A 25,120-nucleotide genomic window follows, 5' to 3' on the forward strand; every position below is an offset into this window, starting at 1 on the left:
AAAACTTTTATGTGCAACGCATAACTCATCACCGCAAATATACACCATAATCAAATCATATTTCCAACGCATCAGTTCTCTGGGTAGCTTAGATAAAGTCGAAAATCAGTGTTTGGGTTAATTTGAAATGTTCAAATAGACAAGAGGAAGTTCAATTATATATGATGTAATTGGAGTGGTTAATCATATATGATATAATTGGCTAAATGTATGAGATACATTATTTTGGAGGAAATTAGATATAAATATGATTTATATCAAGTAAAGGAGAAATTACTATAGTAGATATGTGATATTAAACTATAAGGTAAAAATACAATATGATTATCTTTATTAATTATTTAATTGGTTAATTATATGATAATTAACCTAAAATCTCTCTCGGACGTGCGTTAGTGGGAAACAGCGTCGGTTATTGTAACCGATGAATAAAAATGAAATTCGTTTCATTTTGAAGAGTTCGGAAAAAGATCGAAAGATTGGCGTTGGTGTGAAAACGTAATCGATCGCTTAAATTCGATAGCCTATATGATAGTCGTTCAGCGCCTAAACGATTGCATACCTCGCGCCTACATGATCGTCTACCTAGCACCTAAACGATCACACAATAAGTTCTAAACGATCGTATAGTGTTTCGTGTTTGCTAAATGATCGTCTATTGTTTTCTAAACAATCGTTTAGTAAAATCTACACGATTATGTAGTTTCTTCTAAGCGATAAATAGCTTGCTATGCGATAGCTTCATATTCTCTCCCACTTGCTTATCGCCTACACGATCAGTTCTTCTCCTACCTCTACCAAATTCACCGAAGACCATGCTTTGGGTTCTCACTCCGATAATACCTAAGGCTCCTTTCTGGTGGTGTTGTCCCCACTGCATTTGTTGGTTTGTGGTTTTTCGTGTTGCTGTAGTCGATGCATCTGTTGGGCGTTGGTTGATCGGGTAGAGGTCTTCCGCTGCGTTGAGTTCTATAGTTTGAAGAGCGTCTTCAACTGGTATGAGAACTCTCTCCCTTATTATTTTTTGTTCAAAGCATGACGTTAATTACTGTTTGTTTGCATAATTGTGTGTTTGAATGTATATTATGTATTTCGGTCACTGTGAAATTGGAACGATCCGAACGCGCTCATGGAACTCTTCATTATGAGATCCTTCAGTCTGCATCTTCTTCTTACGACACCAGAAAGTGGAAGAAGAAGAAGAAGGGTGGTAAGGGGAAAGGCACCTGCTAACCCACAACTTACTGCTCCAAGGGGTAGGCTAAAGGAACTCCGTTTATAGAGGACCTTTGAGCGAAAACGAATCGTCCAAATCCCATTGTGATTGAACGTATACATTTACAGTCATATAAAACATTCATGCACAAAACTTAAATTATAGCATGTTTCTGAAATAAAAACAAAGGATAAGAGATTATACCTTTGAAGAACCCTTCTTCAAATAAATTTCTCAATCAAATTTGTTCACGAACGCTGCGAAACTCAAACAATCTCGATCAAGCAGCTAGTAGATCCTCGAACCAACCGAACACTACCACTTAGATACCTTGGTATTCTTAGTGTGAGAATCCAAAAGTGGTGGACTCTGGCTAATTTGGTTAGAGGGAAGGTTTAAAGATTGAGGAGGAAGACAATCAAGTAGATAACAACACAGTCGTGTAGATGAAAAAGTCTATCGCATAGACAAGTTACTCGATTGTTTAGATATTGAAGCTATCATATAGTCTCTCAAGCTATCTTGTAGTAACTAGATAGTATATCTGATGTCTCTCAAGGAATAATTAGAAAACCATTTTCTTTTATCCCACTCTTTCCATAAAACCAAATAACTACCCACTAAGGGTGGTTATGGAGAAAAAGAAGTTAATTATCAAATAATTAATAAATATAAATAAATATGATAACAAACTTATCATATTATATTGATAATCTATAGTTTTAATACTGCATCATATACAATATATAAACCATAGTTCTTTTTCTCTATTTTATGGCATTTAATATAAATCATATTTATATTAAATTTAATAACTATGAATCTTATTCATAAAAAATATATTTGAATCATATAATGTATGAAATACATTATATCAATTATATCATATATAATTGAATTAATTTAATTATATCATATATAATCAAATTCCCTTTTATTAATTTGAACATTTCAAATTAACCCAAAAACTGATTCTCAACTTAAATCCATTGTTCAAGACCCAGAATCAACTATTAAAAGAGCAATTTATCTACTTTCCCTAAAATGGGGAATGAATGATTTCCATATTGTGTAGTTGTGTTCCTAGCTCCCTACTCGGACAAATCCCCAAAAAGGTAGGCTTGTTGAATCGGCTAACATAGCCACTCTCACCCATACCGATCAAAGGATTGTCCTCATAAACAGGAGTTCACAGCTCAATTAGGATTAAGGTTAAGTCACTTATGATCATCTTGATGAAATGTAAGTCTCTTCTAGTAACGGTGTTATATAGAGAGACTATTCATTTCGTGGTTCGGTCTTATATAAACTCTTTGTATAAAATACCCTCACTCACATGTCTCTACATGAATTATCATGATCAAATCATTTATAGCACTTTACAACAATTGTAGTAACTATAAAGCGGGTCGTATTCGTAGTGTCACTAGGATAAGGTACCCAACCTTATCCATTTACTACAAATCATTTAGGTTATTACTTAAACATGATCCACCTGTACATCAACCACGTATATGTTTTAAGTTTCATAAAATAATCTTAGATCTTAGTTTATTAGATTCAATTAATGCAGTTTAAATGTTAATAAAATACCTTTTATTTTATTAAATATATAATTTTTTTTTACAAACTAACAGATATATGAGATTTAGGACACCAAATCCAACAGTAATATCTTAAGACATTCTTCTTAAAACTCTAGTTTTTTCTAAAGTGTTAGATTAGAATATGTGTTAGAGTGCTCTGACTATCCTGCAATTATGGTAGTCTTTTCCAAGTGAATTTGTTGATAATTTGTTTATGGTTTCCTTTAAGTTGTATGCATTTATAAGTTTTTCGGTTTATGTTTATATATCTTGCCAAATGAAAATAGTTGCTATTCGTTTTTCTTTTAGTTCTGATGAGTTGTTTAAGGTGTTTATTGAATAGTTCATCTTAGTTCATGAGTTTCAATATCTTGTTTTTATTTTTTTTTAAATAATTTGAGTTGTTTTTGTTTCATTGTTATAAGTTCTTTTTCTCTTTCTTTTTTTATGTCTATGCATTTTCCAAGTGAATTTAGTTTTATTAGTTTTTCTTCTTAGTTTTGATAGGCTTACTTGCTTAGGTTACAATTTTATTTATAGTTTCCATTGAGTTATATGTGTCTATATGTTTATGTTTAGCCATTTTGCCAAATGAATTTGGGTTCTATTAGTCTCTGTTATTAGTTTTGATGAGCTTACTTGTTTGGATTGTGCTTTTGAACCCCCCCCCCCCCCCTCCAATTGTATTTAGGATAGTTCTTTGAGGTCATTACTATGCTGATGAATTTTCTTGAATTTGAAATGTCGAGCATGGTTTTGGTGTTTGTTCAACAGGATGGTTCTGCTATTCATCCCCCCCCCCCCCCCCCAACATCATATTAAGGGATAGGTCTTTGACGGTCCCTTTAGTATGGACTTAAGAAATAGTTGCTCAAGGTTTTGTGTTTGAGTTACTTGGATGAGTTTTCTTGATTAGTTTTGTTTTGCTATATTTGAGTTACTTTGATTGGTTTTGTCAATTATTTATCCTCATGAGCCTACATATTTCACTTCTTTATTTGTCAGATTTGATGTCTCGGTGGTCTTCAATACAAGATTTTGATGTTGAATTTGGATGGAAATGGAAAGAGCTTGGATTGGTATTTATACTTTTGTTTCAAACTGACATTTTATGCTTTAAAGACCTTTTGTAGGAACTTTTGTTATGCAAACTAGTGTTATCTAGTGTTTGGTACTAATTGTGTTCATCGTTTACTTGATGTAACTTGATATTTATATCTTAGGTTGATATTACTCAAACTCACTTATTAGAAAATTATTGAAGTTTGTTGATATAACTTGTCATGTAAACTTGTGACCAAGTTGGTATTATTTCATTTTGTTTCAATAATAGTGTTAGAAATGTGTATCTTCACTCGTAATTTTTTTTAGAATATAAAATGATTAGTTGATTCTTAATTTGTTCAAAAGATTATTATATTTTAAATTTTGTAACATGTTTATATTAAATCGAATATTATTTTTTTAATTAATAAAATACTTTTATCGACATTTTCTATAACGTCAGTAAATTGTAGTTAAAAGAAACAGCTTCAAATTTATAGTGACACTTATATGTTGCTAAAAGTTAACTTTCTTTGACGCATTTTTCAACATCATTGTATAAAAGAAATAGTGACAAATAATGTATTGCTAAAAGTACCCATTTAGTAACACGTGTGTGTTAGTAAAAGTAGCTTTTAGTGGCGCACAATGAATACGTCACTAAAACCTTCAACTATGCTACTACAACAGCATTCTTAGTGATGTGGGTCTCCACGCTGCTAATATTTGTAGTGGCACCTTTTGACCTTTAGCAACACGTTTTGTGTGTTACTGAAAATCAATTTTCTTGTAGTGAACTTCTATTATATGAGAGTTATTTCTATACATATGGAAGGGAGTTATTGTAAATCTCTTCCCCTTCTCTCTAATTATCTATGTGAACAAAGACATAATATATACGTGATTGTTACACAGAGAACTCCCCAAGAAGAAGAAATCTCTCTCAATTCCCAAAAAAAAAAATTTGCCTTTCCCTTTTACCAAAATCTCTAAAGAAGTTCCATAACTTCATCCCTTGTGGGAGAATAGCGAGGTTTCCTTATGGTGGTATTTGTATGTATAGAAGATGTGGTGAATGCAGTGTTTGTGACTCATGGAAGAGGAAAACATGAAGAAGGGTTTTCAACAAGAGTAAGTGAAAACCTTTCATTCTTCTCTGTAATTTTTTAATCGCATGCTTATAGGCTATATGTTTAAGTTTATCCTTCAGTACGTTTTCTCTAATTTTGAGTTCTGTCCAAAATGAAATCATTGATACAAGGCGATCATTTGCTTCAGCTTAGGATCATTTCCTGCACATGGATTATGTTTCAGGTCAAATTGGAAGGAGGAGCAAGTGATTTAAAGAATAGTTAGTTAAACTGTGAGTGGTTTATTTTCAAATGTTTTGCCATATATTCTATATATATGGTATTATAAGTATGATTTGTGATAAACTGAGCATGATCAAATATGTTTTCTGCAAGTTTGAACTATTTAGTTTGGATAAATACATTTTATATATGGTTTACAAGGGTATTATGATGGATTTTATTTACTCTTTCCATATGAGTTCCATGAAAATAACTTGTTTTGTTTTGAATCTCTGAGTTTGGTTTTGATTAGGTGGAATATCATGTGTTGGTGGATTTGGTAAAAATAAGATTATGTGGTTGATCGAAAAAAGATTTCAAATCACTGGATTATATACTCGGGAAATGTTAGCATACCTCATGTGCATCTGGTTGAGATTGTCAAGTATACTTCGCATACGTTTGGTTGGGATTGTCAGCGTGCCTCGAGTATGTATGGCGAGATATATCCATGTGTGCACATTAGATAGATTGTCTTGCGCTGAGTATGTAGATAGCAACGAGGTAATGAGCACGTGAGTACAAAGTTTGGTCTGCTTTTCGGGACTTGATGTGATCTATGTGGACTTTATCTCTAATATGTTCGAGGAAACTTATGATCATGCCATTATATTGTTTTGATATGTTTATTCTGATGATGATCTTGTTTTAAAACTTGGTTGGATGTCTCAATACCCTATGTTTATATTAAAGCACCACTCACTAGATTTCCCAACTTATTCTTTTTTGTCTTGTTTCCCCTTCCTCCCAAGTAGCGAAAGAGTTTCGGTTGCCACTTGAAGTTGAGATCTACCAGATGATTGGTCTTCTTACATAGTTTCAATATCTTAAGGTTCAATTTGTATCTCATTGGTTTTGGGACTTATGAAAAATGACTTGTATGAATATTAAAGTTGGTTGTTGAGTAAATAATAATTTAAATTATGTTGTTGTGTAATAGTTAAGAGGAATTGTCAAGTAAAGCAAGTTCGTGTACATAGTAAGTATCACAAAAGGATTGATATTTACCGTTTTTACATCTCCTTCTAGGTTAAAGAGGTAATGTGGGAGGGGATTGTAACGTTGACTGAATAGATTAATATTTCATAGGATAACCATATGTAACTTGATCTCAATAATTCCAAGTGAGTTATGAACTCTTACTTGCAAGGGCTTATCATTTGATTTGTATGGGTGAGAGTGATCCGAGTCACCGACTCAATAAGCCTAACATTTTGGGACAAGATCGTGTGAGGAGTTGGGAACATAATTACACGAGATGAAATTCACTTGTTCCCACCTTTAAGGTAAGTAGATGAGTAGTTCCGTTAAGTGTTGATTTCGAGTCTTGAACAAATGGTACTTGCCCTCTTATTAGCCCGAGAGGGACTTAGTTTATGGTAAGGCCATAAACAGATTGTTCATTAAATGGATCATTGGTGCTTAAGAAGTAAGAGGTAATTACAGAGGTAATACAATAATCTGACTTAATTGTAATTACAAACAACTTGCGAAGGATCAACTTACTTGTAATGGTCAAATCCATGGACGCAATACGTTCTACGATGCTAATAATGCAACAATAGGTCTTTAGTGGAGTGATCCATAGTTAATGAATGTTGGTTAATTTAATTAAAGAGTTTAATTAATTAACCTCAGATAATTGGAGCTTATAATCTGTAGGTTCATTAGGTCCCCTACTAGCTCACAACGGGTAAACAAAGACCAATGTTTTCTTAAAGAATTTGAATTGTTCAAATTAACTAAGGGAATAATATTAATTGTATATGACATAATTAATATAATGTATATAGATGAATTGTAATATAAAGTTATTCTTGAATAAGATTCAAAATTAAATTATATAATAAAAGAAGATTTATTGTAATCGAATAAGATTCAAATAATGATTAGTATAAATTAGATGTATATTAAAATAAAATGGAATTAGATTCATATTAAAACTATAGAATAAAAGTTAATATGAATGAGATTTATATATAAAAAAAAAATATAGTTTATGAGAGAGATATTTGAATAATATTCAAATATTTAATTAAATAGTAGATATTTAATTTTATAAATCAATTAATTTAAGTTAGTTATCGGTTATTGTAATTAATAATTAAGTTAATTAAATTAAATTAAATTAATAAATGGGTGAGATTGGTGGTTTTGTGTTTGTAAAAATCAATCCCACCTTCAAATTAAAAGGAGGTGAAAAGTTTTTAAGGTATTTTTCTCTCTCTCTCTCTCTCTCTTTTTTTTTTTTTTTTTTTTTTAATGATTTCCCTCAAGAAAACACAGAGAAAAAATTTTCTTTCTAAGATTGATCTTCATACAACAATTCTTTTTTCTCTTTTAAAAGGAGGTTCCCACAAACTGATTCCTTACCAGAAAATAACAAAGAAGAAATTTTGGAGATGTTCCTGTACGTGGAAGATTAATTGCAGAAAATGATGAAGACCTCGAGAAAATTTGAAGAAGGGTGTTCTTAAGTAATGTTTTTCTTTTCTTTTCTCTATATTCATGCTTAACCTTTATACTTGGCATTATGCAGCTTTTTTTCTTCTTTTTTATACTTAATTCTGAAACAAAATCAAAATAACAGGTGTTCAATCGTTTTTGTTGTAGATTTAATTTCTTTAACTAAGTTATCTCCATTGAGTTTTGGAGCAACATTTTCAAAAGTCAATGACTTATTGAATTCAAAATCAAAAGTTCATGAAATTATTAGATACTTTTAAAAAGTTTGATTCATGGCATTTGATTTTTGAAAATAACGTCAAACACTACTTGCATTTGCTAATTTATTTGTTTTGTTATCTACATATTAGGAGTGTTTTCAAACTCCAAGTCAAATTTTAAAAATAGAAAAAAAATATATTATTAAAAATTAATTCTTTTTTTTTTTTAATAACTTAGCTCAAAATTCAATTGTTTACTTATGAAATATAAAAACCGTGATTAAGAGAAAACAAGTATAATTTTCAAAAGCTAAAAATTAAAAACCAAGATCCGGTCTAATAACATATTTGTTTTTACCTCTATGTTTTAAAAAAAATTATGTTTGTTTCCTCATAATGTATGGTTTTCACCTATTTTAATGAAACACTTGAATTTATAGTCAAAATCTAAAAACAAAAACCAATAATAGATTACATTAGATAACTATAGTTTTTTTTTTTTTTTTGTTAGATACCTCATTTCTGTCATAGGACTATAAAACCAAAAATTTATGTTTGTTTCTTCACAATTTCTATATCAATAGGCTATATTTATTTTTTTAACCTTTTGTATGGATTATTCAAGCTTTTTTTTTCTTAGTAATACAAGAGAACTCAAATCACAAACATCTTAATCACTAACACATTCATTTATCAATTGAGTTATGCTCACTTTAATAGAACGTTCAAAATTATTGGTTGTTCGAGGACATTATATACACGTGCAAACCAATTTTTTGGGTAGAAAAATGCAAAAAAAAAAATATAAAATCCGTGGCAATGATTGAATGGCTTAACACTTACGCCCAAGCCAATGTACAATTTGGACAAAATATTTGTAGAAAATCAAACATTACCGATATTTCGATGCTTGTGAGTGACGAAAAAGACTTAACAACAACCATCGACTTTTCTGTGCATTTTCAAAAACAATTTGTCCAATGTTTTGTTTGAACGCAATGTAATATAATTTCAATAATAATTTTAAAATAAGATACGATTTTACAGCTGTCCACTTGTAAGTTGTTCAGATTTAAAATCTGCATTGTTTCAGAGTTCAGACAGATAGACATACCCATGCCAGTACCAAAATCAAATTTGTATTAACGTTGGATATCAATGGGTTCTGTCTTTTTTTAAATTATGTTTAATTATTATACATTTTCTTACTTTCCGATTTTATATTAAGAACAAACAAAGCTTATAAAATAGTTTTTTTTTTCAAAAAAAAAAAAAAATACAATTGAGGCTAATTATAAATTAAAAAAAATATGTAGATGCATAATATATTGGACTCATCTCCGTCTCACTCTATTGTACAATCATATTTTATGAGTGACAATCCTTTGATATTTTCTTTCGTTATTCTAATTGGCTTGAGATTATTATTGAGGGGGCCCAATGTTGGAAACGGTTTTGAGCCAAAACTCAAAGTAAAAAAAATAAAAGTTAATTTTGAGGGAGATGAAGAAATTTGTCTAACATTAAAAGATTTTGCATTGTCGAATAGATGTATATGTAAAGGTATGCAAGTCAGCTTGTAAATTGTGAATGTGGTGGAAGTATAAACTTTTCCCACATGCGCGTGTCACTGATGTCCGTTCGGTTGGACAGGTGGTTTTGTTTGTACATTGACCTATCCAATTCTCTTTTTAGTAATCTAGTACATTTGTAGAAGAAAAAAAATATTCCGAATAGAGTGGGATGTACAATAATAAGAAATGCATCAAAATATTGCTTTTATAAATCGTAGATTCCCGAGTCTAGACACTTTTAAATTTAAAATTATTTAGGTAATATAAGATGTGTGAATAGTAATTCAATGGTGGTTGACTTGATCTCCATCATGCATTCTTAGTGAAACTATTATATAGTCTCATAGGTCGTATTGTTCATGAGATGATTTATTAGAGTTATAAATACAAACACAAATTTTTATTGACCAATCATCGTGAGTACATACGTGATGACAATTATTTCTATTGGCATGAATTATTTCGAGATTCAAAAGTCAAAATCATCTCATTCCCAAACTTAACAATATCATATTGTTGTAAAGCGTTTCATTGTCCTTGTCACAATTTACAAAGTCTATTAATTAATTGACAATAAGTTACATTTTTAAGTTGATAGTATCGTGGGGCATTTTTAAATATAAAAAGTATTTAAAAATATTTACACAAAAATGTTTTGCTATAAAATGTAAATATTTTTTGAAAATTTTTTATTTATAAGAATTTTCCTTGTATCATATTATTTTGGAGATAGATGGATGCTTCATTTTTTTCATTAACTTGAAATTGATGTTTGATTTCTGTGTTTATTAAAGTCTTTACATATTTGACACATTAAACCATCATAAGTTTTTTCAATGAAAATTAAAAATTCTAATTAACACATTTGTGTAATCCTCAAATTTCAATCCCATTTGATAAATAATTAGTTTTTTATTTTTAAAATTTAGCTCATAAATACTTTCGCCCATAATTTTAAATAGTTGGTCGTGTACTTTTTATCAATATTTCTTTAAAAAGCTAATTTTTAAAAATTAAAAGAAATAGCAATTTCCATTTTTTAATTGAGAGAAACAAAAATAGATTTAAAGAAGGGAAACATGAAAACGAAACCATTACCAAACTAAACTGGAAAAAAATGAAAATGAAAAAAAGATTAAAAAAGAAAAAAATTAAAGCTAGACCCTCTACAAAACCAATCGAAAATTCAAAAAATGTTGCTCGACTATCATTGATATACCAATAAATTTGTGGTTTGAATTCCGAACCCCAACTTAGAGTGAAAAGAACATATTCAATGAACATTCCAAGAAGGTTCTATAAACAACCATAGCTAAAATGGCCTAATGCTTCATCTTTCTCCCCCATCTCTCTCTAATCTCTATGTGACTCTGGTTTGATTTCATTAATACTTAAATTAAAATCTTGCCGATGTTTGTTCGATCTTCGATCCATTTAAATGCACTAATTCATATTAAAATATTAATAAACCGTATCTCTGCTCTGCCTTGAACTTCGAGAGCTTGAAAGTAGCAGGCTTTTGGTCTTTTCAACACTTTAATAAAGTATCCAAATTCCCTTCCATTTCTCCTTCTTCTTCTTCATCTACAAAAATGGCTGCTTAAAATTTCCATTTCCTCCAGGTTTGCCCATTTTTCTTCTGCTCTTTAAACCTAACTTTTACTCTTTTGATGTTACTGCAAATTGCTTTGAACTGTTTAATGGGATATTCCTCTTGATTTTGAAGCTACATTTTAGGGTTTTCATTTTTCTCTTAATATTTGCAGTTACTTTGTGTGGGGAAATTTTGGGGTTGTTCTGTATTTAGTGGAGAATGGACAAAACAAGAAGTTTAGGGCAGTTTCTTTTGTTTGTCTGTTTCTTTTCTTTTCCCACCTCATTAAAAAACTCTTCTTTTCATGCGGTGTTTTCAAATTTCAAACCCTCTTAACATTTATTTATTCATATCCTTCTCCTTCTTTCACGGCCAAACTGGGAGGGAACTTCAATGAAAATTTACCAAAATGCACCTCTATAGCAAGGAATTTACAGGTGGGGAGTTACTAAGTATTAAGTAGTTCACGATTTTTCTCATTTGTGGAAAAGGGTTATTTCTGGAACTTTACATTCTCTTTATCTGTCACTCTCTTGTAGGCCCTTAAGACCATTATAGAGGGCCTGAGTATTAAAGAAGTGTTCTCGAAAGCTGACTGAACTATTTACTTATTTACCTCCTTCTGTTTGGTTCATCCCTCTTTTCTCCAATCTTTCATATTCTTCAGAGTTTTCTTTCTTTTTTAGTTGTAATATCAAAAGGGGTTTCCCCCATTTTTGTGAACTTTACTTCACATTGGTCACTGACTCACTATGAACTAGCTTTGATCCTCTTGGTTCCTCTATGAACCCTATCTGTTGCAGACTTGCTTGTTTTTTGTGGGTGAGGGAACTGTCAAGTAGCTTTAATCAAATCCATTGTGTTGACACTTTGTTTTCAGAGAAAGGAAGTGATGCAGACTTCAAAATCCAGGTAATTTTAAGTGCTTTTATTTACTGCTTTTTCTTCCCAAAAGCTTTCTTTCATGTTTCTTGGTCATTTTCTGGAAATGGGTGTTACTGTTTGAAGTTGAATGTACGTTTGATCCATTGGTAGGATGTAGGAATGAACTAAAGTGGTGCAGTTAATGGTTCGGTTGTTCTTTTTTTGACGATTTCAAGCATTTCATTCTTTTTGTTCGAGTTTGTTGAGTATGTTTGAAGATGCTTAATGTTGTACCTAACACTAGTTAAGCCAAGAGGCCCGGGACCTTCCACCATCGAACAGCAAGTGAAGACGATTATTTATGATGAAACATGGCCTTTTTTTCATACTTTTATCAACATTTGAGAACTAAAATCTTGTTTGGGAGTATTTTTGAAATGGTTAAAAATCAAATCACTTAAAAACTTGTTCTTCAATCATCCGATTTCGATTGTATGGAAATTACCTTTAAAAGTGTAAAATCGAACAGTAAAATGGTTTTGAATAGTTAGAGGTACGTTTTGGAGCTTCTTTTTCCATTTCAAAATCACTTCCAAGCATATCATATGGTGAGAGAACCATCTCCTTTCATGCTTTGTGGAAGAAGGTTCCTTTCCTACGACTAGTCTTTGCAAGGATATGTTTGTATACCAAATTTGCATTCAATGAGCGATGGGAGTTTTGCCTTTGCTCTGCTGGAAATGGTTTTAACTTGATGACCTGGTGTCTTTTCTTCTTTTCGAAAGAGTGCCTATGACTTCCACCAAGCTGCCAATTGGATCTCCACTTCATTTTTTGACAACTTATCACTGTTGACTTTTACCAGATGGGTCCTCACTCTATAGATCGTTGTTGACTACCAGCACTAGAAGTTCAATTTGTATTAGAAAAGAGACTTTCTTCTTAGTTGATTTGATTCCGAATTTCTCAGTTGTAACTTGTGATTGTGACAGCCACGATACACCCCTTCTTGCAGTTCTTGGGGAGAACTATTTGGATATGTAAAGGAAATCAAGAAAATGGGGCTGAAATTTATTGCCACACTAATGAAAGAATCATTCAAGAATCTCAATTCTTAATTATATCAATATATACTTATCCTTAACATCTTCTAACCCACATTATTTTTCAACCACCATTTCGTAACAACGTATCGGCTAATTTCTGATTTACACCTGCAGTATTCCTAATGTTCCCCGTCTTCTTATAGTCTCATCTTTGTTGACTGTTACAAATTGGTTGCCTTCTAAGAAACACGAGTCGGACACTCCGACACTTTTTGGACATATTTTGAACACTTGTTAGTGCAACAAATGTATTAGACATGCATAGAACACCTTTTTTTTAGTACAACAATGACTGCAGGGTAGGGGATTGAACCTAGGTTGAAGGTTATGCCAATACCATTGAGCCAAGCTCACTTTATTGTATAGAACACTTATTGAGTAGACTAAAAAGACACATATATGATAACAATAATAACTTTTGAGTGTGAAATACATCAAACTAAGTTTTTTTAAGCATATAAATGTATCAACCCAAATACTATGAATTTTCTTTTAAAAATGTATATTTTGATAAACATGTCATTGTCATATTGTGTCGTATCTGCGTCTCTTATCCGTATCTGTGCTTCTTAGGTTGTCATAACAACATGTAATAGGAAAAAGTACTCCCAAAGCTTCTTACTCCTACCTGAACCTGTTTTGATGTATTTTGATTACAGAAGTTCATTGGAGGCACCCAAAAAGGTCTCTTTAAAAGCTGCTCGTCAAGTTAAGCCCGCAGCATTGAAGTGTGATTCATCATCTTCTTCCAATCAAACAGGAAGGATATCTAAAGAGAGAAGCCCTAAAATTATTGGCAGGTCGTCCAGGACTCCACTATCAGAGGTACACTATTTTATGGATAAATTTTAAGGAGCAAGTAAATTAAGGAAACATACTTTTGGTTAGAAGTAATCAAACTATAATTTAACAACCCATACAAAAGCTTCCTAAACTCTTCTGTTTGAATTAAGCTTTGGAACTTGGAAGTAGATTTTCTTCAAGTTAATTTCTTTATAGCCAAAAATTGGCTTTGTATTATGTTTCTGGTTTTTAATCAAAAAGAAAAAAGAAGAAGAGGAAGAAGAGCTGGCTTTGTATTACAAAATAATGAATACAATGAAGGGAGGGAGATAAAGCATCACTGTATGTACCTATTTTGACACTTTAATGTTTGGACTTTCTTGAGACCACCCACATGTAGTTTTTAGGAAGAACATGGGAGCACAATTTGCACATATTATTCTCCAAAAATATTCATATTGTTTCAACTGTCTTTTCTCGATATATCCTCCCATTCAATATAGATTTGTGAATGTAGAAACCCAGGGTATGTGAGATTTCCCAAGTGAACTCGTACGTGCTCGAATTTGCCTTCTCTTCAGAAATAACAGTTCAAATATTATGATATTTCATGAATTATGTACTCTGATGTGAGTAAGTAAAGGTCAATACGATCGACTTGGTTGTTACATTATCAAATAATTAGTCATGCTTTGTCGATCGAGTTTTATGACTCTTAAAATAACTCATTTTCCACAGGATTTGTGATTTATTATAAAAATGTGACTTAAAAAAAAAAAGGCTTGAAGTTTTCTTTAGTGGTTGTCCATGAACTCACAAGTTGCAGTAATGTTATGTATGATCTGTTCTCTCTAGTGAATAATTAAACATGTATCCTATCAACTTGGTTATTTTATTAGCAAATAATTAGTTGTGCTTTGTCGACCGTGTTCTTGTACTCTTATTATTATTATTTTTTAGGAAAACCTATTTTCCTATAGGATCTTGTGATCTATTATAAAAAAAGAAAAAGGGAGAGGATTTCAAGATTTTATTTAGTGATTGTACTGAACTCACGAGTTGAACTAATGTAATGTCTGATCTGTTTTCTCTCTTTTTCAGAAGAAGTGCCAAAACAAAATATCCGAGTTGGAATCTCAGATTTCTATCCTTCAGAAGGATCTTAAAAAGGCAAAGGAGCAACTGCACTCGTCCAAGTTGCGGAAGGACCGAGCCCGAGTAGATGCTGAGGTGTCCAGTGCGCCACCAAATGCCAAGGAGCATAGACTATCTTCTTCCGAGCAAGGTCATCCCAAAGAGCTTCAGAAGCGAGCACAAGAAGATGAACAATCTCTGCACTCTGCATCTGAGGTCACTGAGAAATCAGAATCTGTCGACTCTGTTGCCTTAGCAATGGTGAATGTAACACAGCAGCTTAAACTCAAACTTCAGGTAGTAGATGAATCCAAAGCTTTTCAGATGAAGCATGCGGGATCTGCAAGTGAAAAGCACAGTAAATTGAAAAAATTACTGTCAGAAATTCTCTCCCTCATGGGAAGCATGAAAAACCAACTGCAAGATTGTGAAGTATCTGAAACTCAGGTTCAAGCACTTATAAGTGAAACTACAGCACAAGTGGAAACTGCAAAAGAAATGGTGGAGTTGCTTGGATCTGATTCTACTAAAGCTTTTGAAGATTGGAATTCAGTTACTTCGGAGTTGGACGAGTCTCGGGAACATGTAAACATACTGGAAACACTTGTTCATAAACTGGAACCTGCCCTTGCAAATGCTAGCTGGAAAGCTTCTGAGATGTTTGCAGTTGGCAAGAATCGAGAGCAGGAAACACCAGAAGGCGAGACAAGGGAGTCAGAACTGTTAGAAGCAGATTTTCGCTCTCTGCAGTCTGAGGTCGAGCAACTGAAATCAGCTCCAGTGGCTGCCAAGGCAGCATACGAGGGGGAACAAGGTCAGAGTACCCTTGAATTGAAATCATCAACAGATGCTAAACATGTGAAATCTGATGCAAACCTGAGAGAGCTTGAACTCAAGAAGGAATTAGAGAAATCAAGAGTTGAAATTGACGAGTTCAAGGCGAAATTACTCAACAGGGAAACAGAATTAAGGAGTATCACGGAAGAGAACTTGGAGTTGAGTTGTAAGCTCGAGAAGAGCCTATCGAGCCACCGAGTATACGAACTAGAGAAAGAACTCGAGGACTTGAAGAACTGCATTGCAGATTTAAAGGCCAATCTCTTAGACAAAGAGACAGAATTCCAGAGTGTATCAGAGGAGAATGAAATGCTGATATCTGAAATCAGTAAAAGGGACACAATCAAGACGAAAGTGAAGGACGAAACGACAATCGAACTGGCTACATCTGCAACAATAGAGAGAGACACCCAAGTTAAACTTGGGATCATAGCGGAAGAAACAGATCGAAATACCAGCAGGAAATCCATAGGGGTGGCCGAACTAGAAGCAGCACAAGCAGCCAATGCAGAAATGGAGATGGAATTGAGAACGCTGAAGGTGCAGTCGGAGCAATGGAGGAAAGCGGCAGAGGCAGCTGCAGCCATGATTTCCGCTGGAAGCAACGGGGAATTCGTAGGCAGAACGGGATCAATGGACAGCAACTACAACGCCATTACCGGTAAGATTGGTCCGCTGTATACAGAAGATTCAGATGATGATTTACTGAAAAAGAAAAATGTGAATGTACTAAGAAAGATAGGGGTGCTTTGGAAGAAACCGCAGAAATAGAAATGGGATTGTAGGCTTTGTAGTTGTTATGTTTTCACCACGGCCATTGATGTAATTTTCTTCCTTTTTGTAGAGAGCTCTCTTCCAAATTTGAGAATTCAGAATGCTATTAATAACTTATATGGTAACAGTTGATGCACTCTCTTTGCTCTTTGCATTCATCAGAACATGTAATTAAACAATTTGTAAGCTTTTCCTTTCTTTTAACTGTTTTTAGTTGAACTGACATGAACATTTAGGAAATCTTCAGGGCACCCTTCTCTAACAAATGATTCCAAAGCAATGGAAATGACTTTCAAGTGAAAAGGAGATCAAAAACAGATTGCCAAAAGCTGGATTTAGATTCATCATAATTGGTCCGTTGTTGATTTCAATTGTTTAGGGAAGCTTCAATCAAGTAATTATGTTGTTGGATTAAAAAATTAGGGGAAAAAATTCATTCTTATTTACGTAGATAATATTGCAATTTGACCTTAAACTTGCAATTTTTATTCTTGGATAAGTTTTTGTATGAAAATTTTCTCATGTGCTTTGGAGTTATTTTCAATATATATTGTATATATTTGATAACATAAAAGAAATGACAGTAGTGCTATTTTTGTTATTGAAATTTGTGAGTATTGGCAAAGTTATTCAATAATAAATAAAATTTGTGAGCAAGGAGCTAAACAAAGATTTTTGTTAAGTTGTGACATTCTGCCCAAGGAGCCCCCAACTTCTACTAACCAACCATTCCAAGTATTATTTCTTGGTTAAATTATTAAAAAATGTCTATGAATTTTGACATTTCTTTAAAAAATGCCCCTATACTTTTAAAAGTAACAATAATATTATCTTTGAATCAAAAATATCATTGGAATAGAAATTCTTTATCTTTGAAATGGAAATGAGACAAAATATTGTGGATTGATTTACAATGAAAATTTAGACCACCAAATCATTTTAGGTCATTGTCATGTAGTTTAAGTCTTGATTTTTCATTGAAATTCTAGTGCTCTTTTGGCATCAGAATTTGTACAGAAATGATTTCAAATTAGTATTTGCATTTGAAACCAATTTTTTGTTTGGAACTGTTGGCTTTTTGGCCCTTAACCTCAAATTAATTAATTATTAATTAATATTTTGATGATAACAAACTTGCTTTTATTTATTGAAATTTGAATGTTTCAAAGTGTCTATTGTGTAGAGCTCGGAACAACGATTCCAACACAATTTGAATCGCCAAATCGGAGCTCAAATGAAAAAGATATAGGTGAAGCAAGCTTAACAGAAAAATCTTGAGCTGATGACGTGACATTCCGCTTGGAGCATGGGAGAAATGACAAATGGTGGACTTTTGATTTTTGGATTGGTTTTAAAATAAAAATGAATTTAATATTATTTTATGTTTATATCTAACGGCTAGCTGGACAATGAACTTTTACATTTGTTGGGTTTTAAAAGAAAATGATTTTTATATATATTATGTTTATGTCTAGCATTTAGTTGGGTTTGAATCTCCATCATTCAATTTTATTTTCCAATATCCAATGATCCAAATTAAATGTGGATTTCAACAATTTTTTCTCTTTATTTAAACTCGTATTCTTCTCCAAATATTTAGAACAATTTTCATAATTTTCAATCCTCTCCAAAGATACAAAGCTTCCATTGTTGCTCTCTTCAAGTTTCAATTTTATTCTTTTCATCTTCTTCTTGAGAGGGATATTTTAAGTTGTGAGGATTGATTCATTAAGAACTTTAATTTGTAAACCTACTATTTGAGAGAGTTTTCCTCATATTGTGCTTCATTTCAAATCCATTGTAAGGATTGTTCTTGATCGTGGAAAAGGAGTTGTAACAGTTTGATCATCAACCGTGGAAATAATCGGGTTTGTTCTTGCGTCCGAAAAAAGAACGTTGTAACGGTTCGACTCTAAGCTGTGGAAATAGTCAAGTTTGAGTGACAAACCCAAAAGGAGCTTGAGAAGTGGATGTAGGCCGGTTGTGTCGAACCACTATAAAATTCTCGGTGTCAATTTCTTTATCCCTCAACTATTTAGTTTTGCAATTAATTTATTCTTAAATTTTATTGCTTGAAATTATTTGCAATTTTTGTTCTTAAATGTAATTGCTCATATATGTTTATTTTGATTGATAGTTCTTAAATTTATATACCATTTAACAATCATTTTATTATATTTAAAAATTGCGCTTTAAAGTGTGATGGCTAATTTCTTGTTTAATTCAAAGTAAAATTTTTTGTATAAATTTATTATTTAAACTACTTGTTAGCAAAAAGTTTGTTAATTTGTTTAATTAGAATCATATTAGTAAAAAAATTAATTAGTTTGATTAAGCACTATTCACCCCGGTTGTCATATCAATCCTACAGATACCAACGGGAAATGAAATGTCGTTTTACCCTTTTACCTTGTAATATTTGTTCGAACAAAAATTTTATATTTTATACATATAGAAGCTAACAAAATCAATTTTATTTTACTCTTTTGTTTTCATACTCCACCTATTCTTCTCTTCTTTCATCTCATTCCAACTACATCAAGATTTTCCACAAGAAATTTTTAAGGATGACCTAAGTTTTGGGAGAAAAATGAAAATTGTCTCACTTTTTAAAAACAAGGTTTTTTTACCCTTTGCCAACGTCATATTTGGGTGAAATTACCAAAATAAATTCGTTTTCGCTCTTGCTCTCTTCCTTTCATCACTCACATTACTTCCTCTCTCACTCTCGCTCTTTGGTAGAGATGTTTACAGGACGGGGCCGAGGATGCCATTCCCCATCCCCATTCCCGCTCCCTATTTCATTCCACATCCCCGTGAAATTTTCCACGGGGATCGGGGTGGGGATTCCGTGCGGGGAATTCGCGGGATCAGGTTCCTCGCGGGAAATTTTTCCCTATTACTTTTTTTTCTTTTTTTAAAAAATCAATTAATTTAAATCACTAATATAAGCAAATTGTAATTAAATAATTAACTTTATCACTAAATTGGTTATTATGGTTTGTTTTACATGACAATTTGAATTTAAGGATAAATTACTCAAATTTTGGCCTAAAAAAGCTAATTAAATTTTTTTAGTAGAAAGAAAATATAAATCACAATATTCACATATATAATCTAAATTTAAATATTCAATTTAAACCTATTCATTATATTTCGTAATAAATAATCAAATTTGAAATTTAAGTGTAATATTTATATAATAATAACAATAACATAACATTAGATAACTATACTAAATAAATATGTAGAAACTAATCGGGAGGGGACGAGGGCGGGGGCGGGGACGGGGAATGCGTACCCCGTCCTCATCTCCGTTTAGCTCACGGAAAATTTTTTTTCCTCCATTCCCCGGCTAATCGGGGAATCCCCGCCTCATTCGGAGGCCTCGTCCTTGTGGGGAAATTGGACATCTCTACTCTCTGGTTTTGCCGGAGAATAAGAAGGAAATCGCTAAAGTTGCTTTTGCTCTCTGGTTTTACCGAAGTCACTCTCGCAATCTTTCGTTCTCTTGCACTCAGAGTTGGTCACGTCAGACATCAGCAGAGGGTCACCATTGGTCTGAGCCGCTGTTGGGGTTTGTGCCCTAAAGTCTCGTGTCCAGTAGTTTGTAAACAACTTTGTATGAACACTTGTGATGTATAATATAAATGATATTTACTTCACTACTTGACTTTGCACATTTAGATTTCATTTTACCACAAACCAATAAACTTAATATCCCTGGTTATCTGTACATAACTTAAGCATGTATGTGGTGACATACAAGTGGATCATGTCTTGAATGATAACCAAAATGGTATGTAGTATATGGATATAAGAGGGAAATCTTATCCTGGTAACGCTAGCTTTGTGGAATGGTCACAAGTAGAAATGTCCAATTTCCCTAAAAGGACGAGGCCCCTCGGGGATTCCCCGATTAGGCGGGGAATGGGGAAGGGAGTGGGGGAAAAAATTTTCAACGACTTCCCCGTCCCCGTCCCCGGCCCCATGCCCCCCCCCACCCCGTTCCCCGTCCCCACCTCGATTAGCTTTTACATATTTATTTAGTATAGTTATTTAATGTTATGTTATTATTATTTTTATATAAATATTACATTTAAATTTCAAATTTGATTATTTATTGAGAAAGATAATGAATATGTTTAAATTTAGATTATATATGTGAATAATTTGATTTATATTTATTTCTTTCTACTAAAAAAATTAATTAGTTTTTTTGGCCAAAATTTGAGTATTTATATTTAAATTCAAATTGTCATATAAAACTAACCATAATAAATAACTTAGTGATAAAGTTAATTATTTAATTAAAATTTTCTCACATTAATGATTTAAATTCATTGGCTTTTTACAAAAAAAAAATAGTAATGGGGAAAAATTCCCCATGGGGAACCCGATCCCCACCCATCCTCGTGGAGAATTTCACGGGGATGGATAATGAAATGGGGAACGGGGATGGGGATGGGGAATGGCATCCCCGGCCTCGGCCCGCCCCGTAGACATCTCTAGTAACAAGTGTTGTGACTTGTCACAAATGGTTTGACCCTGATCATTCGTGTAAGGACATGCGAGCGGGGGCGTCCTATACAAAAAGTTTGTATAAGACCTGACCACGAAGTGTTAACATCTCGTTATATACCACCGTTCATAACTGAGACTTCACTTCACTAGGATGACCATAGGTAACATGACCTCAATCCTGAGTGAGTTGGGAACTCTTCCCATTGAGGGCGGTCCTTTGATTTGCATGAGTGCAAGTGGCCAGAACTCCGACTCAAATCTACCATTTTGGGGATTCGTCTGATTTGGGAGCTGGAAACTTAGCTACATAAGATGAAATTTACTCATTCCCCGAGGCAGGGGTAAGTAAATAGATAGCTCCCTTAAGGGCTGATTCCATGGCTTGAACGATGTGGCTCCACGCACCTTCTCATAACCCGAGAGCTGTTCACACATAGTAGGACTATGTTGTGATGTTCATTAGAGGGATCAGTGGTACTTAAAGAGGAAGATGTAATTACAAAGGCAAAATGATTTGGTCTGCTGTAATTACAAACATCTGTGAAGGGTTATTGTACTGATGATTGGTTATATCCAATGGATATAGAAATTGAAGGATCTCTTACCGAAGAGTTCCATGAGCGCGTTTGGATCGCTCCGATCTCACTGTGACCGAAATACATATTATACATTCATACACACAGTTATGCAAAACAATCTTAATTAACGGCATGCTATGCACAACAAAATAACAAGGAATGAGTTGCCATACCAGTTGAAGACAGTCTTCAAACTTTGGAACTCAACGCAGCGGAACCCTCCACACGATCTACCAACGCCCAGCAGCAGCGTCAACAACAACAACACGAACACGAACGTCGCGGGGACAACATTACCAGAAAAGAGCCCCAGGTATTCTCGGAATGAGAACCCAAAGCGTGGTCCTTGGTGATTTGGTAGAGGAAGGAAGAAACACGATTCGTGTAGGCGATAAGCAAGTGAGAGGAAAAAAGACGTTATCGCATAGCAAAATGCTTATCATTTAGGAGAAACTACACGATCATGTAGGTTTTACTGAACGACCGTTTAGGAAATAGTATACGATCGTTTAGTAAAATCGGCACACTATACGATCGTTTAGATAAGCTATCCGATCGTGTAAGAACAAATGTGCGATCGTTTAGGTGCGAGGTAGACGATCATCTAGACGAAGAAGGACTATCATAAAGGCTCTCAAAATGCTTAAGCGATCGTTTACGATATCACCAATGCGTGCTCTCTGTTTTTCTTTTGGACAACGATTAAACGCTTGAACATACGATTCAAAATGAAACAATTTCATTTTTATTTCATCGGTTACAATAACCGAATCATTCCCACTAACCCACATCTAAACGTGAATTTTTTTTGCTTAATTATCATATAATTAACCAATTAAAATATTAATAAATATAATCGTATTATATTTTTATCCTATAGTTTGATATCACATATCTACTATAGTATTTTCTCCTCTACTTGATATAAATCATATTTATATCTAATTTCCTCTAAAATAATGTATCTTATAATTTAGCCAATTATATCATATATAATTTACCAGTCCAATTATATTATATATAATCGAACTTCATTTTGTCAATTTGAACATTTCAAATTAACCCAAATACTAGTTCTTGACTTTATCTGAGCTACCCAGGGGACCTAATAGACTTGTGGATCAAAGCTTCAACGGTCCGTGAATAGCTGGCTAAACTCTTTAGCCATAAGATCCACCATCTGTTAACTGTCAGGCATTCCACTAAAGACAAATAGCTGAACTCTTCTTACCACAGATATATTTTTGTGTCCATCGGATATAACCAATCATGAGTACGATGACCCTTCACAGATGCTCGTAAGTACAGCTAGGCCAAATTACCATTTTGTCTCTGTTGTTACATCTCACTCCTTAAGTACCACTGATTCCTCTAATGAACAATACAACATAGTCCAACTATGTGTGAACACCTCTCGGGCCAAGAGAAAGTATATGGCGCAACATCGTCCAAGCCCCGGAATCAGCCCTTAAGGGAACTATTTATCTACTTACCCTTGTCTCGGGGAAGGAGTGAATTCCATCTTGTGTAGCTAAGTTCCCAGCTCCCAAATCAGAAAAATCCCCAAAATGGTAGGTTTGAATCGGCGACCTGGCCACTCACACCCATACAAATCAAAGGACCGCCCTCAATGGCAGAACTTCCCAACTCACTCAGGATTGAGGTCATGTTAACTATGGTTATCCTAGTGAAGTGAAGTCTCTGTCATGAACAGTGTTATATAACGAGACGTTAACACTTCGTGGTCAGGTCTTATACAAACTCTTTGTATAAGATGCCCCCGCTCGGATGTCCCTAACACGAATGATCAGGATCAGACCATCTGTGACAAGTCACAACACTTGTGACCATTCCACAAAGCGGGTCGCATCTGTAGCGTTACCAGGATAAGGTTTTCCTCCTGTATCCATATACTACAGACCATTTTGGTTATCACTCAAGACATGATCCATTTGTATGTCACCACATACATGCTTGAGTCACATACAGATAACCAGAGATTTTGTGTTTATTGGTTTGTGGTAAAGCAAATAAAACAAGCAACTAAGCAAAATACAATATGTGAAGTAAATATCATATATTATACAACACAAACATTCGTACAAACTGTTTACAAACTATAGGACACGAGACTTTAGGGCATCAACCCCAACAGAAATATATCTATGGTAAGAAAAGTTCAACTGCCGGTCTTTAGTGGAATGCCTGACAGTTAACGAATGGTGGATATTATGACTAAAGAGTTTAGTTAGCTATTCACATACTATTGGAGCTTCGAGCCATAGGTCCATAAGGTCCCGTTGGTAGCTTGAATACAAGTTGAGAGTCAGTTTTTGGATCAATTTGAAATGTTCAAATTGACAAGAGGGAGTTCGATTATATATGATATAATTGAATGAGTTAATTAAATATGATATAATTAACTTTATGTATGAGATACATTAATTTGAAGGAAAATGGATATAAATATGATTAATATATGATATTAATTATATGTTATGAATATGATAAGATCACATTCATTGGACGGTTACAAAGGAAATAGGAAGGCACTTCTTCTGTTCTAAATAACGGATGAGTGCATTATAAATAGCTGATGATATACAGGAGACAAGCGTGCGCGGACATTGTGAAAAGATAGTGTCATCGTTTAAAATTAGTACCTATACGATAATGACTGCACGATCGCTTACATATACGATATTGCTAAGCGATCGCATAACGATTACACCGTCACGCGCTATTATCTAAACGATCGTTTACCTTTTTCCTAAGCGATCGTTTAGCTCCCAGTATTTACTAAACGATCGCTTAATTTTTCCTACGCGATTGTTCAGACGATTGCTCACCCTTTTCCTACATGATCGTTTATATGATCGCTGACCTTTTCCTACACGATCGTTTAGACGATCGCTTACTTTCCTACACGATCGTATACATCACCTAAACGATCAAGCATCTTGTCTATGTGATAGACGACCTCTTCTCCCACTTGCTTGATCGTTGTGTACGGTCTCTCTTCCTCCTTCTCTCTACCAAATCCGAACAAAGCCCACACTTTGGATTCTCACTCTAAGAATACTGAGGGCTCTGAGTTGTATTGTCTTCTCCATTTCCTTTTGTTCGATTGGTGGTTGTTTGAGGTAGACAGTTGGACTTCAGACTCGCTGTGAAGGAGAAATCCTCATGTGGTATAATTTCTTGATCTTTTTAGCATGATGAATGTATATTAGTATGTTTTGAATGTATATGCAGTAATTCTGTCACAATGAATTGGAAATATCTGCTTCCGTGCGTAGGTACTCTTGAAAAAGAGTTCCTTCAGCTGCAAGGTCGTGTTGAACATCAGTAGAAGGTGTTGGTTGTTGGTCAGAGTTGAAAACTACGCCAGACAAGAAGAAGGAAAATACGCCAGAGAAGAAGGTTAGGAGGATAAAGAAAGAGTGAATTCCTAACTTCACTCATCCGTGACATCAGCAAAAGATCGG

General features: G+C 33.5%; 1 protein-coding gene across 1 annotated transcript; it reads left to right on the plus strand.

Moving 5' to 3' along the window:
• The first annotated feature begins 10,775 nt into the window (after positions 1-10,775).
• On the plus strand, positions 10,776-16,666 carry LOC120089291 (interactor of constitutive active ROPs 3-like). Its single transcript, XM_039046715.2, has 3 exons — positions 10,776-11,944; positions 13,662-13,827; positions 14,887-16,666. Exons 1-3 carry the CDS (start codon positions 11,925-11,927, stop codon positions 16,525-16,527), a joined length of 1,827 nt encoding a protein of 608 aa, XP_038902643.1. The 5' UTR covers positions 10,776-11,924; the 3' UTR covers positions 16,528-16,666.
• Positions 16,667-25,120: the final 8,454 nt, after the last annotated feature.

The sequence above is a fragment of the Benincasa hispida genome, chromosome 10 (genome assembly GCF_027475165.1).
Source record: "Benincasa hispida cultivar pf3 chromosome 10, pf3_genome.v1.1, whole genome shotgun sequence".
Classification (NCBI taxonomy): Eukaryota; Viridiplantae; Streptophyta; class Magnoliopsida; order Cucurbitales; family Cucurbitaceae; genus Benincasa; species Benincasa hispida.

Coding starts and splice junctions, on each gene's coding strand:
- LOC120089291 (XM_039046715.2), top strand. CDS start 11,925: ATGCAGACTTCAAAATCCAG. Junction 11,945..13,661: donor ATGCAGACTTCAAAATCCAG/GTAATTTTAAGT, acceptor TTTTGATTACAG/AAGTTCATTGGAGGCACCCA. Junction 13,828..14,886: donor CCAGGACTCCACTATCAGAG/GTACACTATTTT, acceptor TCTCTTTTTCAG/AAGAAGTGCCAAAACAAAAT.